The sequence below is a fragment of the Hyperolius riggenbachi genome, chromosome 9 (genome assembly GCF_040937935.1).
Source record: "Hyperolius riggenbachi isolate aHypRig1 chromosome 9, aHypRig1.pri, whole genome shotgun sequence".
NCBI classification, from domain to species: Eukaryota; Metazoa; Chordata; class Amphibia; order Anura; family Hyperoliidae; genus Hyperolius; species Hyperolius riggenbachi.
Genome location: NC_090654.1, coordinates 280,041,602 through 280,060,607, shown reverse-complemented (window position 1 = coordinate 280,060,607; position 19,006 = coordinate 280,041,602). Strand labels below are relative to the sequence as shown.

Below are 19,006 nucleotides of genomic sequence, written 5' to 3'. Positions count from 1 at the left end.
TAAGGGGCCAAGAAGGATTCAGGAGGCTGGAAGACGCCCCAGGTAAGTAGCTGGACAGTTTTATATTATTTTTTTGCTAAAGATTCTTTTAACTTCAAAATTTGCATGGAGGAAAAAAAAAAATGCATTTTCCATTGACTTGCACTATAAGCAGCTCGCGTGCCCAGTGTGGAAAAAAAAAAAAAGGAAACAAAAAAAAAAGCATACATTAAAGAGACTCTGAAGCGAGAATAAATCTCGCTTCAGAGCTCATAGTTAGCAGGGGCACGTGAACCGCCACAATAGCGCCGCTAAACGGGGGTCCCTTCACCCCCAAACCCCCCACTGCAACACTTGGTCGCAGACTTGGTTGCTCCTGGAGGCAGGGCTAACTGCCGCAGCCCTGCCTCCAGTCGCGTCTATCAGCGGCGCATCGCCGCCTCTCCCCCGCCTCTCTCAGTGAAGGAAGACTGAGAGGGAAGAGGCGGAGATACGCGCTGACAGACGCGCGTGGGGCAGCGCTGTGGCGGTTAGCCCTGCCCCAACCAGGAAGCACTCCCCGGCTGTACGGAGGGGATTTGGGGGTGAAGGGACCCCCGTTAAGCCGCAGGATAGCGGCATTTTAGCAGGGGCACACATGCCCCTGCTATCTATGAGGTCTGAAGCGAGATTTATTCTCGCTTCAGACTCTCTTTAAGGCTGTTTATTTTTTCCTGCAAAAGCTTTACAGGCAGAAATGTGCAATTGCGATGCTATTGACTTGCATTAGGTGTGTGGCAAACCTGAATTTTCCAACATGCTATTTGCACATCATTTCTGTTATGTGAAAATGGCTTTACAGGCTACGAGAAACAAGAATCAGTCACGCGCAAGGAAGGAGGACACTGGAAGCGGCCATATTTATTTCCTTTTAAAACAATTCCAGTTAACTGGCAGTCCTGATGATCTTTATGGTCAGTCGGGTCTAAATCACACACCTGAAACAAGCATGCAGCTAATCTTGTCAGATTGGTTATAGATCATCTGATCTGTATGCTTGTTCGGGGTCCATAGCTCAAAGTATTAGAGGCAGAGGATCAGCAGGACAGCCAGGTAATGTGCATTGTTTAAAGGGAAATAAACATTTCAGGCTCCATTGCCCTCTCACCTCGGGTCCCCTTTAAAGAGACTCTGAAGCGAGTATAAAATGTACTTTAACATGCAGTCGTGTTAATCAGTATAACCGCTGCTAAACCGCCACTATCCCGCGGCGAAACGAGGGGTTTATACCCACCAAATGCCCCCTGCAAAATCCATGTTGCGGCTCTCAGCACAGAGATAGGTGGAAATAGCCGATCTCTGTCGGGTCCGCTCTACTACCAGGGCACAGGAGACTTGCACCTGTGCAGTAGAGCCGACCGACAGCAATCTGCTATTTCTGCCTATCTCCGAGCGGATACTGCGCCTGCGCTGGTACCGGGAAGGTAAATATTTACATCCTGCTGTTCGGAGGGGCACAGCGAGACCGCCGCGGGACACAGGAGGATAGGGGAAGCCTCGATAGGATCTGGAGACTTCCCCCACCCGAGGTGAGTACTCCCCAGGGGAATTTTTTTTAGTTAAAAAGGTAAAAATGATTAAAATGAGCCATACATTTATTCTCTCCTATGCTGCTGTCACTTACAGTAGGTAGTAGAAATCTAACAGAACCGACAGGTTTTGGACTAGCCCATCTCCTCATGGGGGGGGGGGGGGGGGGGTTCACCGGGATTTATTTTCAAGGGAATGTCTTTATAAAGAATGAAGGCCATGCTGAGAATCCCCCATGAAGAGATGGACTAGCCCAAAATCAGTCGGTAATGTCAGATTTCTACTACTTACTGTAAGTGACAGCAACATAGGAGAGAAGTAATGTATGGCTCATTTTACTCTGGAAGAAACATACTTCTTATTTGTTTTCAATTTTAAGATTTTCGTGACAGTTCCTCTTTAAGAAGTTGGTCCCCCCCCCCCCCCCCTCCTCCATGGTATTTGTCCTCGCAGGTCCATTTTGCAAGCATTGATTAGCTCCTTCCTGTTTGCGGCGTGCCTGGTTCAGAATGTGGCTCATCGGGTAGATGGGAGCGCCAGAAGTGCTCGCTCGGGTTGTTATCCTATAAGTGCTGTTTACGAGGCTGCTAATGGCGTTATATTGTGTGCTGACGCAGGCCGGGGAGCGGAGGCTGCGTGTTCATGTAAAGCAAGCCTCGCTGCCAATATTATCAGCTCATTACCAGCAATAAACCCAACGCTCCGACCTTCCGATCCGCCGTCATTTGTTTGCCGTCTATTATCACCTAGGTCAATGCTCCGCTTCTTACAAATAAACCCACAGGCAGAAGACAAGGGAGGATTCATGCCAGGAAGCTACAGGAAGGATTTCCTAACCCCTGAACGAGACGCCAGCTTTAAAGTGCAACTTTCGGGCATAAAATCAAAAATCTATTCTTTTTATCTGGTAAACAAGTAATAAGGATGCTAACCAGGCAATCCAAAAGTTAAAATCTCTATTACTTTTCTTGTTTATAAATAATTATTCCCCAGTTTACCTGACTCTTATTTGGTACGTTGCCGTAAAAAGGAAGTTGCAGGGCATGCTGGGGTTTTCTTTTTTTGCTTCTTTATTTACCCCCAGACTACATTAATGTACAGAAGCAAAAAAGGACAACCCAGCATGCCCTGCAACTTCCTTTGTGCGGCAACGTACCAAAAAAGAGTCAGGTGAACTGGGGAATGATCATTTATAAACAAGAAAAGCAATAGAGATTTTAACTTTTGGATTTCCTGGTTAGCATCCTTATTACTTGTTTACCAGATAAAAATAAAGACTTGATTTTTGATGTCAGGCAGTTACACTTTAACAACAAACTCTAAGGCCTCGTTCACATCTAAAAACGAAAACGTTTTGAGTTTTCGTGCACTTTAATGCCTCCCGGCGCTCCACTGCGCGCTTTTTGTAAGCGCTTTTCCAGAGCGGTTTTGTAATTCACTCCCTGAGGCAAGTCAGGAAGTGAACTCTTTGACGCGGGAAAAAATACATACAATGAATTTATTCTTAAAAACGCGAATGCAATCGCTGCACAAAGCGATTTTGTGAGCGTTTGAGTTTTTCCTATACCTTCCATTGTGGTGGCTGGATGGTGTAATGGTTAAGGGCTCTGCCTCTGACGCAGGAGACCAGGGTTCGAATCTCTGCTCTGCCTGTTCAGTAAGCCAGCACCTATTCAGTAGGAGACCTTAGGCAAGTCTCCCTAACACTGCTACTGCCTATAGAGCACGTCCTAGTGGCTGCTGCTGTGGCGCTTTGAGTCTGCTAGGAGAAAAGCCCGATATAAATGTTATTTGTCTTGTCATTGAGGAAAAAATGCCTCAAAAATAGTACAGGCAGCGCCTTTCTGAGCGGATCGGAACTGCTCTGATGTGAGCTCTTTCATAGGGAATCGTTGCACAAGCGTTTTTTAGGGGGATTTTGAAAATCACCTGCGCATGAAAAAAAAAATAAAAAATCCCTGGACAGAGTTGTGTTCGCAATTAGTGGTTCTATACATGCTAATCGCGAGCACGCCAGAATCGCCGCCAAAACACTGCAGGTAACGCGTTTGCAAAAATCGCTAATCACAAACCGCCCACGATCGCGGCAGTGAGAACACTGCCATAGAGTATAATAGGACTAGCAGTTTGTGGAAATCGCGCGATTCCCACTTAGATGGGCGACTTTGCAGCTGATTGACCATCCGATTTGATAATCTATCAAATTGGATGAAAATTGGTCCAACCAAGTACATGTCCAATCGACTGTGCAACCAATTTCGGGCCAAAATTGGTTGCATGTACCGATCAGCCATGCTGCAAGATGTCGGGCTGTCGTGGCCGATAGGATGCGCCGCAGTAATGGCGAGTGATATCAATCCCCAGACACTGCCCCCCCCCCTCCACTATACATTACCTGTATGTGTCCACCGCTGTCTCCAGGGCGCAGTCCTGCAGCCACACCCCCACCACGTAGCTGGAAAGTAATGTTGGCGCACATGTGACGCCAAACACGCGCCCACTTACATGCCAGCCACCACGTGGCGCGCATGTATGTGGCTGCAGGACTGCGCCCTGGAGACAGCGGTGGGCACATACAGGTAATGTATAGTGGGGGGCACAGAGTCGAGCCAGCGGGTGCGGTGCCAGTGGTGTGGATATCGGCCACGCGGGGTACGGGCAGCCGACAGATCTCTCTAATCAGATTCGATCAGAGAGAGAATTGTCTCTTGGTCGAATCTGCCCATTAGGCTGCCTTAAAGAGAACCAGAGATGAAGCACCCTCTTGTATTTTACCTTATAAATCAGTGGGAACATGACAGTAAACACCTAATCTGCTCTTTGTTTCATTGTTCTCTGTTTAATCTGACTGTTATCACCTCTGATAAGAATCCCCGACTGAGCACTCAGTCTAGCTTTGCTACAGAAAGATTATAGCTGAGTCGGTCTTCTCTGGTGTCTTTTCAAGCCCAAGCCTGCCCCCTTGTGGCTCTGCTATAATGACTCAGCTATAATTATTCCCTGCAAAGCCAGACTGAATGCTCAGTCCGGGATTCTTATCACAACTGATAGCAGACACTTTTAGCAGTGAGGATGAAACAGAGAGCATGGTAAGTGTTTTCTCTAATGTTCTTACTGATATATATGGTAAAATACACAAGGGTGCTTCGTCTCTGGTTCCCTTTAAAGAGACTCAGAGATGAGTCTTCCTGCTGTTTTTTTTTTTTTTACTTAGCCGGGGCTTCCTCCAGCCTCATAAGCATGGATGTGTCCCTAGTAGGCCTCCCGCAGTCCTCCGTTCAGCCGCAGTCAACCCCCAGTAAGCGGCTCAGTCGGGATCTGTCTGAGTAACGTCAGCCGGGTCCTCCTGTGCTTGCGCAGAAAGTCCGCGAATGTGCAGAAGGTCCGCCGCTGATGTCACTGAGCCGCTTATCTGAAGATTGCAGCTAAACGGGAGATCGTAGGAGGCTGGCGAGGAACACATCCATGCTTATTGGGCTGGAGGAAGTCCCGGGTAAGTAAAAAAAAAAAAACAGCAGGAAGCCTCAGCTCTGAGTCTCTTTAACCAGCCGGGCGGTATGGACGAGCTCAGCTCGTCCATCACCGCCGGAGGCTGCCGCTCAGGTCCCGCTGGGCCGATTTTCATCAAATAAAGAGCAGCACACGCAGCCGGCACTTTGCCAGCCGCGTGTGCTGCCCGATCGCCGCCGCTCTGCGGCGATCCGCAGCGAGCAGCGGCGAAAGAGGGTCCCCCCAGCCGCCTGAGCCCAGCGTAGCCGGAACAAAAAGTTCCGGCCAGCGCTAAGGGCTGGATCGGAGGCGGCTGACGTCAGGACGTCGGCTGACGTCACTCCGCTCGTCGCTATGGCGACGATGTAAGCAAAACAAGGAAGGCCGCTCATTGCGGCCTTCCTTGTTTATTCTGGGCGCCGGAGGCGATCGGAAGAACGCCTCCGGAGCGCCCTCTAGTGGGCTTTCATGCAGCCAACTTTCAGTTGGCTGCATGAAATAGTTTTTTTTTATTTAAAAAAAACCCTCCCGCAGCCGCCCTGGCGATCTTAATAGAACGCCAGGGTGGTTAAAGCAGGGATGTCAAACCGGTCCTAAGAGGGCCGAGATCCTCACACATTTTTGACAACTCAGATTAATTGATGGGTCTGAATCAGGAAAGGTGCGGTCCATCAGGTAGAACACATTCCTCTCTTTCTCAGTCCATCCTAAACACTGGCATGGATCCGGCCCTCCAGGCCTGGAGTTCCACACCTGTGCTTTAAAGGTTCCCATTAACAATGCAATATTTTCTCCATAGGCAATCATCTTTCGATTTTTACAGTCGAATTGTACCGAAAACCACACAGTACGAGGACAAAAAAAAAACAGACATAAAAATTCTATGGTGGATTGGGATACAGAATTTCTTTGATAGGAATGTAGGATTTTGAGATTGTATCTAAAGGAGAAGGCGCCCTAATCAACATGTTTATAGGAACAACCAATTCCCATATTCCCAATTCAAAAGTGAGAGACATATGGAGGCTGTCATATTTATTTCCTTTTAAACAATGCAGGTGGCCTGGTTGTCCTGCTGATCCTCTGCCTATAATACTTTTAGCCATAACATAACATTTAGACCCTCAACAAGCATGCAGATCAGATGTTAGTCAAAGTCTGACTAGATTAGCAGCATGCTTGTTTCTGGTGTGTGATTCAGACACTATTGCAGCGAAAGATCAGCAGGGCTGCCAGGCAACTGTATTGTTTAACAGGAAATAAATATGGCAGCCTCCAAATCCCTCTCACTTCAGCTGCCCTTTAACCACTTATGGTTCCTGGACGTGAGTCTCCTTTCCTTAAAGTGGACCCAAATTAAAAATACAAGACTTCAGAAATAAAATTATTTTCTAACTTATAATAATAAAGAGCAGCCTTTTTTCAGCTGCATGATGACAAATATAAAATATTTTACATTTATTGGAGGAACCCCTCCCTTCCTTTCATATTGCCGGGACAGAATCTGGCAGACTGGTGGAGGTGATAAAAAAAAACAAAACACAGGCTGCTACTGATGAGGTCACAGGGGAGGTGATTTCAGTTTGTGTGGGATTTCACATAGTCGACGCCCCTGGGAGGGAGGGTAGCTGATGACAAACACACCCATGATCTAAAACCTTCTACTAAGCTCAGAAGTAATGGCTGCCACCTGTATAACCCTAGTTATGAAAAGAGAAGGGTGAAAAGCATGCACTGAAATGCTAACAGGCTTGAAGGAGTGTTTATTTATCTTTGTATGTGTCAGAGTGGTGCAACTAAATATTTTGAATAAAAAAAAAAAAAATGTTTGGTTTGGGACCGCTTCAAGCTCCCTTGAGCCTGCTCAATCCCTCGCTGTCTCCCTGGGTGGCTCCAGTCAGCCTGAATACTGCCTGAAAGCTTGGCCAAGTCACGCTTCCGCTTAGAAGCTAAACACACCTCCAGAACCGCTGGAATGCAATGATGTGCACAGCTCTTCTAGTGCCAACTTCTGCTAATAGTGGCATCAGAAGAAGCTGACACTAGGGGAGCCATTATATGTGTGTGTTTGGGGGGGGGAGGATGGGAAGCGTGACTTGGCCAAGCTTTCAGGCAGTATTCAGGCTGACTGGAGCCACCCAGGGGGATAGTTATACACAGGGGCAGAGGAGGATTTACGGGGGGATTAGGGTCGGAGTTCCCAACATCACAGTGGTTCCTATAAGTGGGCTACCACTAAGAAAACTTGTTGGAGGTGCCCAGCGTATAATTACGGTATCTTAAATCATAAAGTATAGGAGTAATTCGGTGAGACACCCACAGCTGTGACTGCTGCAGACTTTGTTATCGACCTGAGGAAGTGGGCCAGTACCCGTGAAACGTGTTGTCTTATTTGTGCATCATTAAAAAACTTTTACTTATATGGTTTGTCCGTTTATGGAGGTAAGACCGAATTACTCCTATACTTTATGATTTAAGATAATTATACTCTGGGCACAAGTTTTCTTAGTTGTAGTCGTACCTTTTGGGGTAGTATATTGTACACTATGTATCCAAATACCTAAGGAGAGCGACTGACCAGCACATGGCAAGCGGATCTGGGATACCGAACGGGAACGCTTAATTTCCTGTAAGCTTTGTTGATGGTTCCTACTCATACCAATTTTACCCAACGATGCTGCACCATCGGGCTCCTGGTCTCTCTCATTGCAGAACCTTGGCGGTTGGCGTCTCAACTACCAGGAATCATCCCATTAGTTGGAGACTACCTGTATTTAGCATATAAGACGCAGGGACGTTTTCACCCCTTTTTGAGGAAGAAAAAGGGTGCCTTATATGCCAAACAATACAGAAAGCCAGACTCCATATGTCCCTCACCTCAGGTTCCCTTTAGAGGGAACCTAAACTGAGAGGTATATGGATGTTTCATTTTAAACAATACTAGTTGACTGGCAGTCCTGCTGATCTCTTTAGCTGCAGTAGTGGTTAAATCAGACCTGAAACAAGCATGCAGCTAATCCAGTCTGACTTCAGTCAGAGCACCTGATCTGCATGCTTGTTCAGGGGCTGTGGCTGACAGTTTTAGAGACACAGGATCAGCAGGAGAGTCAGGCAACTGGTATTTTAAAAGGAAACATCCATATCCTTCTCAGTTTAGGTTGCCTTTAAAGTAAACTCGAGTCAGCAATAAACAAAACCAGATACTTCCCTAAGAAAGAAAGAAGCAGCATCTTCCTCCAGACTACCGCTGCCCGGGACGCCCTTGAAGATCATGCTCCTCTTTCTGGGGGTCCACACGGAGCAACAGTGGGTGTGAGGAAGACGTGGGAAGCCTTTGCAGGATCCCAGAGGCTTCCCACTACTTTTCCAGTTTCCTTTTTTTTTTTAAACCACCTACCGTCTTTCCCCGAAAATAGTACCTCCTCCAAAAAGAAGACCTAGCTTATATTTCAAACAAGCTTGAAATATAAGCCATCCCCGGAATATAAGGCCTAGTTGGCCACCCAAAGTCCCTCATTTGCTCCCGCCCTCCCTATGCAGAGTGGCGAGCGGAGCGCAACCTATAAAGCAAACGAGAAACTCACCGGGTTCCGAGGGGCCAGCGTTAACACCTCTTCAGCAGCGAGCGGCTTCCTCTCCTTGACAACGGCTCTTATGTGATGCAGGCATGTCCCAGCACGTCACAAAATGCGCCTGGACGTGCATGCATCACATGACAAGAGCCGTTGTCAAGGAGAGGAAGCCGCGCGCTGCTGAAGAGAGGTGTTAACGCTGGCCCCTCGGAACCCGGTGAGTTTCTTGTTTGCTTTATAGGTTGCGCTCCGCTCGCCACTCTGCATAGGGAGGGCGGGAGAAAATGGGGGGGACTTTGGGCTCCGCTCGCCACTCTGTAGAGGGAGGGAATGGCTATACTAGCCTGGCGTGCCACCGAGGACGAATGGAACATGCTGGGGGCTGCCGCGGACTACACGGGGGATACATCTGACTACCAGCGGGGTGGCACATCTGACTACATGGGGGGCACATTTTACAAGAGGGAGCACATACAGTAGTCTCACCCCTCATAATTATAAGCCCTCCCTGAAAATAAGCCCTAGCACATCTTTTAGGGGGGAAATTAATATAAGTGTCTTATTTCCGAGGAAACACGGTATGTACCAGTAGTCTCTGGCACCAAAACCGGGGCTGACCAACGTCTCGCCACATGGACCCACCACTGTCGCCGTTCACGCTGCTCCCTCATCGCTGCAGGCCACTCGGTCTATCAGAATCGGCACTCAGTGATCACGGGGTCAGGAGCCAATGAAATCAGCTCCTGACTGGCTCTTGGAGCTCTGCTGTCATACCGACAGCAAGGCGAGTGGGCTTTAGCGACAGGAGATCGGTGGGAAAGTTGAAGTTGGGCTTTAGCGACAAGAGATCGGCGGGAAAGTTGAAGTTGGGCTTTAGCGACAGGAGATCGGCGGGAAAGTTGAAGTTGGGCTTTAGCGACAGGAGATCGGCGGGAAAGTTGAAGTTGGGCTTTAGCGACAGGAGATCGGTGGGAAAGTTGAAGTTGGGCTTTAGCGACAGGAGATCGGCGGGAAAGTTGAAGTTGGGCTTTAGCGACAGGAGATCGGCGGGAAAGTTGAAGTTGGGCTTTAGCGACAGGAGATCGGCGGGAAAGTTGAAGTTGGGCTTTAGCGACAGGAGATCGGCGGGAAAGTTGAAGTTGGGCTTTAGCGACAGGAGATCGGCGGGAAAGTTGAAGTTGGGCTTTAGCGACAGGAGATCGGCGGGAAAGTTGAAGTTGGGCTTTAGCGACAGGAGATCGGCGGGAAAGTTGAAGTTGGGCTTTAGCGACAGGAGATCGGCGGGAAAGTTGAAGTTGGGCTTTAGCGACAGGAGATCGGCGGGAAAGTTGAAGTTGGGCTTTAGCGACAGGAGATCGGCGGGAAAGTTGAAGTTGGGCTTTAGCGACAGGAGATCGGCGGGAAAGTTGAAGTTGGGTTTTAGCGACAGGAGATCGGTGGGAAAGTTGAAGTTGGGCTTTAGCGACAGGAGATCGGTGGGAAAGTTGAAGTTGGGTTTTAGCGACAGGAGATCGGTGGGAAAGTTGAAGTTGGGCTTTAGCGACAGGAGATCGGTGGGAAAGTTGAAGTTGGGTTTTAGCGACAGGAGATCGGAGGGAAAGTTGAAGTCAACATCCCAGCAGGGAGAACAGGTCCCACACAAAATGTGGATTTCAACAAGCGTCATCTAGAAGCAGTTAGATACCTGCTCAGGTACACTTTAAATTTCCACCAACAATAGTTTCCACCGTGCCAGCAATACCCACCTTGTGCAAGCATGTTAAACTCCAAGAAGAGCGCTATGTGGTAGAGTTCCATGGCCTCCTCTGCCCGGCTCATGTTGGGTTTTCCTGCTACCAGAGCCTGAACTTCGCTCAGGCTCCCTATGGATGGGCTACAGTGCAAGACGTAGGACAGGTCCACGATGTCCGTGTACATACAATGCAAAATCACCTTTGCATATTTTTTTGGTATGATGGATTCGTCTAGAATGATTCTAGTCGGGGTCCTTAATGTCCGGTCGGTTATCTCCTCCCCAGTCCGTATTCGCCTTTGCAGCAAGTTGCGGAAGAATGGAGAGCGGGCTGAGAGAATAGCCTTGTGCGCTCGGAGCTCCTCCTCCAGGCAGCTCTGAGCGCCGTAGGTTTCCACCAGCTCGGAGTCTGAGGAAAAGCTAAGCACCGCGTCGTAGTAGCACATGTAGTCGAACAGTCCGCGCATGTCAACATCCAACGAGTTCGGGGTTCCGAACTCCTCGCTCAGCTGCACCAAGATGTCCACGTTCTGGAACCTAGAGTCCTCGATGCCAAACTCGCCCGTGTACAGGTAGTGGAGCAAGGCCGAGAACATGGGCATGTCTATGCCAGCCGTGTTGATGTCCATAATGATCTCCGCCCCGAACTCTGGCGAGGACGAGAGCAGCTTCTTAAAAAATGGACACCTTGCTGCCAATATGGCACGGTGGACGGGAAAGCACGTCTCCTGAAATATCAAGTCAACGTCCGTACAGTATTTGTACTCGTACAGGTCGGACATGTCTTTCTGTAAGGACCTCGTTTCTGGCCGGGAAAGGTTGGCCTGCAAAGACAGCTCTTTTAAGGCCGCGGTTCCCTCGTACTCCTCCACAAGCGCGTTGACATCTCGGACGTCCCAGCCGGACAGCAGCTCCCGCATCTGCTTGGCGTGGTCTGCCGAGCGGCTGGACTTCCGACGCTTGATGAACTTCTTCTTGAGAGTGGCCAAGCCGGAGGTCTTCTTCTTCTTGTCCTGGGGCTTCTCGTGTCCATGCTCCAGGTTGTAGAGCTTGGACTCGTAGCCATAGCCTTGCTGAGAGTAGGAGGAAGTCCCTGGAAAAAAAGGAAAGCAGAATTACTTCCTACATATTCCTGACCCTCCTAATAGGCTCACTGTAAACAAAACTTGCAGATATCTTTAACCTTTCCTGGTCCGACGCAGTACGAATCTGGGTCCAGCAGGTGGTGGAAGCAGACTGTACATCGCATTGGCCGCGTGTCCCTTCCATTACCGCCAATCTCGCCACTCTGTCCCCGATGCAATTTGCTCGCCCTGCCGTCTCTATGACGGCAGAGCTCTGTGTAGGTCAAGAGCCGCTTTTATTGGCTCCTGGCCCTATCACTGTAAGCCAATCCCATTGGCTTAGATTGATCGACAGGGTCAGGAGCCAACGAAAGCGGTTCCTGACGGCGCATAGCGACGGCAGAGAGAGGAGCCTGCGGCTGGGACAGAACGGTATGACCGGCGGGAGCATCTGATTTTTGCGGCGATTCGTTGGGAAGCGGCGTTTTACTGTACCAGCAGCCTCTGGTCCTTAAGGGGGCAGGTACCAAAGTGGTTAAAGGGGAACTGTAGTGAAAATAACGCAATTCATACATTTTTTTTTACTTCACAATATTCACTTATAAAATGATTTAGTCAGTGTTATTTACACTGCTTAGCTAAACAGCCTAGGTTAATCACTAGAAGGGCGGGGCTACATTCAATACACAGCAAAATATGGATATAGGAGGAGTTTCCGATGCTGAAACCAGGAGAATTACAATAAAAGTGCTTATTCTGAATAATTAACTGAATTCTACTATATGTCATTACAGGGCCTCTTTAACCTCCCTAGCGGTAATCCCGAGCCAAGCTCGGGCTACCCGCTGGGAGCTCTATGCAGAGTATTGAGAGCAGCTGGAGCTTTGCACCTCCCGGGGGATCCATACATCGGTAGCCGTTCTCCTTCCTGTCCTTGGAGGCTCTGAATCACTCTGGTGAGATCGACGTCCTTGAGCTCTCCAAAGAGTTACAGCGCCACCCAGAGGACGGAGGTAAAATGTCAGAGCTGGAGCCCAGGGAGGTAAGTGAGAGCCGGGGCTGCTGCTGGTGTTCTGGAAGCATAATGATTTCCCCATTTTAGTGTCTGAAACCTTTTATAAAGACCCTCAAATCCAGAAATAATCTTACTGCCGGGGGGGGGGGGGTTAAAGGAAAGCTTGCTATTCTGCATATATCGGGGGTGGGGCTAACCAGGCAACCTAAGCTGGGGAGGGGCCTGCCTAATACTTCAGGTACACCTGGCTATCTATGTTGAGGGGAAACCTATACTATCCCGGACCCCCGGATCAGACATGAGAATTCCTTGTGCCCTCGAGTCAAAAAGTTTGCCCACCGGTTTTGACCTATTTCTGCACTATCCAAAGCTACAATAAAAATGTCTAGATGTGGACAGCTTTTTTTTTAAAGCTGGATTTCAGTTCTGCCAAGCGTGGGCAATTCTGGTCAGAGAAGTATTCTGAGAAGTTCAAGTGAGGCTCTTCATCCGCCTATGTAAACATCTCTGAAATTTCGTGTGCTGGCACTGGTGGGATGATGGCGCTGTACATAACGGACATTTACTCTTCTCAGGGCGACCCTAAATTCCTGAGATACCAGCGGCCTCGCACGGAAAGCCGGCCACGGGTTTGTATTCCCGGCTTCCTGCTGAAAGTGAGAAAAGGAGAGCAAGAGGAGGAGAGAGGTGAGGCGCAGGGGGGGGGGGGGGGGGGGGGGGTGAGGGGGAGAGAGAGAGAGAGAGCGAGAGGGGAGAGGAGAGTGGAGAGGCGAGGAGCGAGAGAGCGAGAGAGAGAGAGCGAGAGCGAGAGCGAGAGCGAGAGCGAGAGCGAGAGCGAGAGCGAGAGCGAGAGCGAGAGCGAGAGAGAGAGCGAGAGAGAGAGCGAGAGAGAGAGAGAGCGAGAGAGAGAGAGAGAGCGAGAGAGAGAGAGAGAGAGAGAGAGAGAAAGCAGCCAGAGACAATGGCAGCACTGAACATGAGCTCCTGAAACTTTACCAATTTTACCTTGTAATGGGCAACTGAATGGACACAAAGGACACAACCAAGACACAGCCAAGACCAAGACATAACATGGAAACCAGAGGAGCCTATGGAAGTCTAAAGAATAAAAAGACTAAAGATTAAAAAGCAAATGCTCTGAATGGAGAAGATAACCACCTATAAAAGGATAAACAAGCTGTGTCACTCAGAGGAAAAGCAACAAGCAGCAGCAGCCAGCTCCAGCCAACCAACAGATCCTAACACCAGCAGAGAGTAACCCCAGAACTGACCAAACCTGCAGAAAACAAGGTAAGGGCATTTCTGCTGAATATTACTTATAGAAATAGGAAAAGTTTATCAAGGGATTCACAATGGAAACCATATTAGAGCCAGCAGATCAAAAGGCAAGCCAGGACACAGATAAGCCCAGCACATCTAGCAGCAGGAGGTCTGGCACTCGGGAGATTGTTTACTCTCCTGGCAATAAAAGCAATGATGCAAAGAAAGAAGAAAGACTGAAGCTAACTAAAAGCATGCCAGAGACCCTGTTTGCTGACTATTCCTCTAACCCTAGAGTAAGAACAAACCTGATATTTTTTACACATGACACCCAAGCTTGGCATACTGCCATCTGTGAAAAATTTGAAAAAAGCATTAAAAAAAATGGCATCACGAATGGGAGACAAATCAGAATAAAAGACAAGGAGGACCCAGAGGTTACTACACTTACAGTAACTGTATACCACAATGGCAGTGTCTTGATCCAGGGGGCAGAACGTTACTTAAATATGTTCGAAAAGAGTTATCCTGATATTGAAAGACTTGCAATTAACTTTAAAGAAAACCAGACAAACTCTGTCAACACAAACAATGGTCGTAAATCATCTGCAAGGACTGCTCCTAGAGAGAAGGCTGAAGACCAATCTCCAAAACAACAGCCCCTCTCCAGAGACCAGACACCAGGCTTCTCACACCCCTCCCTGGAGACTCTCAGAGAAAGTCTGTCCCAATTAGAAAGGGACTTCACCCTTTTCAGGGAAGAAAGGAAAAGCAGCCAAGGTGTGAAAAATGCAAATGATCAACTGAGAGAAGAAATAGCCAGGATGAAAGCTGAGCACACTGCAGCCTTGCATGATATCAACATTTCCCTACAAAAACTACAGGAGGAAAACTCACAACTTAAAGAGGAGATCAGGAAATTAAAAATATTAAAACAGCCACAAAAGTTAGAGGAGACAACAAAAAGCACAAAGGCCCCCACAAAACCTATGCCGACCAAAGACAGTGCTCCGCACATCACACAGGATACAATAATCACCCAAGAGACTAGTGACAATCACAGCCATCCAGCCCCCTCTCCAAATACTGCCAACACAGCCTCATCCAACAACCCACAGCCCAAGCCTAAACACCAAGCAAATCGCTCCTATAAACATCGCAGTCCTGACATTGTGCTGGTTATAGACTCTAATGGAAAATACCTGGACATAAGAAGACTCTTTCCAGGGATGCATGCCATCAAAATCATCACTTCAACTATTGAACAAGTAACACAGGTCATTAATGAGCCTTATTTCACCGACCCAAAACATCTCATCCTGCACACCGGCACCAATGACATTATACAAGAAAACACCACAGACCAAGAAACCATCACATACAAACTGTCACAACTGGTTAAAAGGGCACAGCAGAAATTCCCCAGCACAAAGATTATCCTCTCTTCCCTGCTCCCAAGAAGAGACATTCCTCACCAGACAATTACACAGATCAATGCAGAGCTGGCCTCCAGTCTCAGATCCTCACCAGACATACAACTGGCACAGCACACCACAATCACAACCGACCATCTGTACAACAACAAGCACCTTGACAAACAAGGAGTCAGCCGCCTAGCAAAGGAACTAAAGGACATGGTGCTAAGTAGACCCCAGAGACTCCAAGAAAGCCCCAACTCAACAATCAGACAGCAAACCACAATGTCCCAACACCAGAGAGAGAGCCCACAAGCATGGAAAACATGTAGAAAACCGCCTGCCCCACAATGGCAACACAAAGCGACAGAGGGTAGCATCATGGCGGAAATCAGAACTTTGCTTATCAATATACAAAGCAGATTGAGGTGACACCCACAACAGTGACCACCCTCCCCCTGAAAATACTGAGTCCTATGAAAATTTCTGCTCATTACAAGGTAAACCGACTCAAAATGACATCCCTTATCAGTAGCTGGAACATCCAAGGGCTGAACGCCTCAGCTTTTGGATCCAAAACAAATGATCCAGACTTTAAAAAGAGACTTGAAAACATTGATATCCAAATCCTCCTGGAGACATGGACCCGGGCAGAGGATGAATCTTTCGTACCCATGGGGTACCGGGAATTCTCCATATCTGCCCAGAAAAACAGGAACATTAAACAGGGCCGCCGTTCAGGAGGCATACTAATCTGGTATAAGGAGGAGCTCACAGAGCACATCAAAGCAATCAAACGAGGAGACAGCCACATCTGGATCAAAATAAACAGCTCCATCCTCACCTCTCAGTCTGACATGTACCTGTGTGCAGCATACATCCCCCCAACAGAGTCCCCTTACTACAAACCTGACATCTATGAGGTCCTACAAAGAGAAGCCAGCCACTTCCAGTCTCAGGGCAGAGTGCTCATCTATGGAGACCTCAACGCTAGAACAGGCACAGAGAAGGACTATCTGACCTCTGAGGGAAACACATACATACTTGGAGGAGAGAGCTACTACCAGGAACCAATGCAGACAGCAAGAAACAGCTATGACAAGACAGTAAACAAAAGTGGGAAATCCCTGTTGAACCTGTGCCGGAGCCTCGGCCTATACATAATGAATGGGCGAACCAGGGGTGACTCTCTTGGGAGATTTACTATGAACTCACATGTAGGCAGCAGTGTGGTAGATTATGCTGTCACAGACACAGACCCCATAAACATCAATGCCCTCATAGTCACCCCTGAAACACACCTGTCAGACCACAACCAAATCCTGCTGTACCTGAAATCCACCGATAAACCAACCACACAGCAACCTCACCAGAACGGTCTCTACAAGCTGCCACCATCCTTCAAATGGCCCAAAGAGTCTGCCATCAAATTCACCAACATGACCAACACTGCCAAAATCCAAGAACTGCTGACAAACTTTCATACCAACCTATATGAACTGAACAAACAAGGTGTCAACCATGCAGTGAAGGACTTCAGCAACATCTTATATAACATGGCAGTACTCGCCGGCCTCAAGCAGACCAACTTTAAGAGATCCACAAATAAACAGTCCCAAAAATGGTTTGACAGTGAGTGCAAGGCTCTACATAATTCTCTAAGGGCAGCCTCTAACCAAAAGCACAGAGACCCCAACAACCAGGACCTAAGGGAAGCCCATGACCACCTACAGAGACAATACAAAGACACCCTCAGGCGGAAAAAACAGAGCCACATCTCCCACAAACTCCAACAGCTGGAGGACTCCCTCCAAGACAACTCATTCTGGGAGACCTGGAACCACATTGGGACAAAGCCCAAGAAAAGCCCTCTCCACATCCAAAATGGCCACATCTGGCTCCACTACTTCAGGGACCTCTACAAAGACATCCCAGAAAATGCCCAAACCCCGGAACAGAAACAAATAGCCGCAAAGCTGAAGGACATGGAGGAGACAATCAAGGACTTTCAAAACCCCCTGGATACACCAATCACGATGGAGGAAATAAGAGAAAGAACAAAGCTGATAAAATGTAAGAAGGCTAGTGGTACCGATGGCATCCTGCCAGAGATGATCAAATACAGCCCCCCGGACATACATGAGGCACTCGCAAGACTTTTCAACCTTATCCTGAGTGCGGGCTCCTTTCCTCAGGCCTGGAGTGAAGGCCTCATAACACCCATCTACAAGAATGGGGACAGATATGATCCAGCAAACTACAGAGGAATCTGTGTCAGCAGTACACTGGGGAAACTGTTTAACAGCATCATCAATAAAAGGATCCTCTCCTTCCTCACACAGCAGGACGTACTCAGCAAAAGCCAAGCTGGGTTCATGCCAAACCACCGCACAACCGACCACATCTACACACTGCACAGCCTTATCAAGACTCATGTCCACAGCTCACGTGGCAAAATACACGCTTGCTTTGTGGATTTTAAGAAGGCGTTTGACTCGGTGTGGCACCCAGGCCTTTTCCTAAAACTCCTAGAGAGCGGAATAGGAGGTAGAATCTATGATGTCATCAAGAGTTCATATACTGGGAACCAATGCAGTGTGAAAGTGGACGGGAAGAGAAGCGCGTTCTTCAAGCAGGGTCGAGGAGTCAGGCAGGGCTGCAGTTTGAGCCCAACGCTCTTTAACATATTTATTAACCAACTGGCTGTAGCCCTGGAATCCTCCCCAGCACCAGGCCTCCTCTTGCATGACCACGAGGTGAAGTTCCTGCTGTATGCAGATGATCTCCTGCTGCTCTCCCCAACAGAAAGGGGCCTACAGGACAGCCTGGCAGTACTGGAGAGTTTCTGCACCACATGGGCACTGCCCATCAACCCAAAGAAGACAAAAGTGATGGTGTTCCAGAGAAAAAATCTAAAAATGCCCACCTCCTCATTTATATTAAATGGCTGCCCACTGGAGACCACAAACAGTTACACCTACCTGGGGCTGGAAATTAACCAAACTGGGAGCTTTAAACCAGCAGTAGAGGCCCTGAAGGAAAAAGCCTGCAGAACGTTTTATGCCATCAGAAGGCAACTTTACCACCTAAAACCACCGGTGAGAGTCTGGGTAAAGATATTCAACAGCATCATCACCCCAATCCTGCTCTATAGCAGTGAGGTATGGGGCCCGGTCACCTACCCTGACCAATCAAAATGGGACTCCAGCCCAACAGAAATCTTCCATCTAGAGTTCTGCAAGTATCTTCTCCAAGTCCATCGCAGCACTTCGAACTCAGCTTGCCGGGCAGAGCTAGGCAGATTCCCACTATGGCTGACTATCCAGCAGAGGGCGCTCTCATATTGGGCGCATATACAGAGCAGCAACCCCAGCACTTACCACCATAAAGCCTCACTGAGCCAGGGTGGGGAGGCCATACCACGCTCTCTGAAACAAAACGTCAAGAGCCAGCCCAGCCAAGACCACCAACACAGGCTGACAAAAGCCCAAATAAAAGGAATGATAGAAAGCTGCAAGGACCGATACATAGAGGAATGGAGAAGTGACATAAAGAACTCCCAGAAACTCACTATCTACCAATCACTACAGAGGGAGTACACAATGGCCCCATATCTGGAGAGGCTACACCACCACAAAGATAGACAGGCCTTGAGCCTGTACCGTCTGAGCGCCCACAACCTGGAGATAGAGACAGGACGACACAGACAGACATGGAAGCCCCGGGAGGAGAGACTGTGCAGGCAATGTGACCAGGGGGTCCTGGAGGATGAGGCCCACTTCCTGCTACACTGCAGCAAATATACACCGTTGAGGACCGCCCATTTCCAAAGACTCTCCGCCCACATTGCAGATTTCACCTCCACAGATGAGGAGAGGAAACTCTACATCATACTGGGGGAAGAGGAAGAA

At 48.5% G+C, this 19,006-nt stretch overlaps 1 protein-coding gene across 1 annotated transcript in view; it reads right to left on the bottom strand.

Moving 5' to 3' along the window:
* Positions 1-19,006, bottom strand: part of BTBD7 (BTB domain containing 7) — an 83,784-nt gene that overhangs the window by 26,138 nt on the left and 38,640 nt on the right. The window contains exon 3 of the mRNA XM_068252328.1: positions 10,355-11,434. Coding sequence (XP_068108429.1) covers positions 10,355-11,434 — 1,080 coding nt within the window. The remainder of the gene's footprint in view (positions 1-10,354; positions 11,435-19,006) is intronic.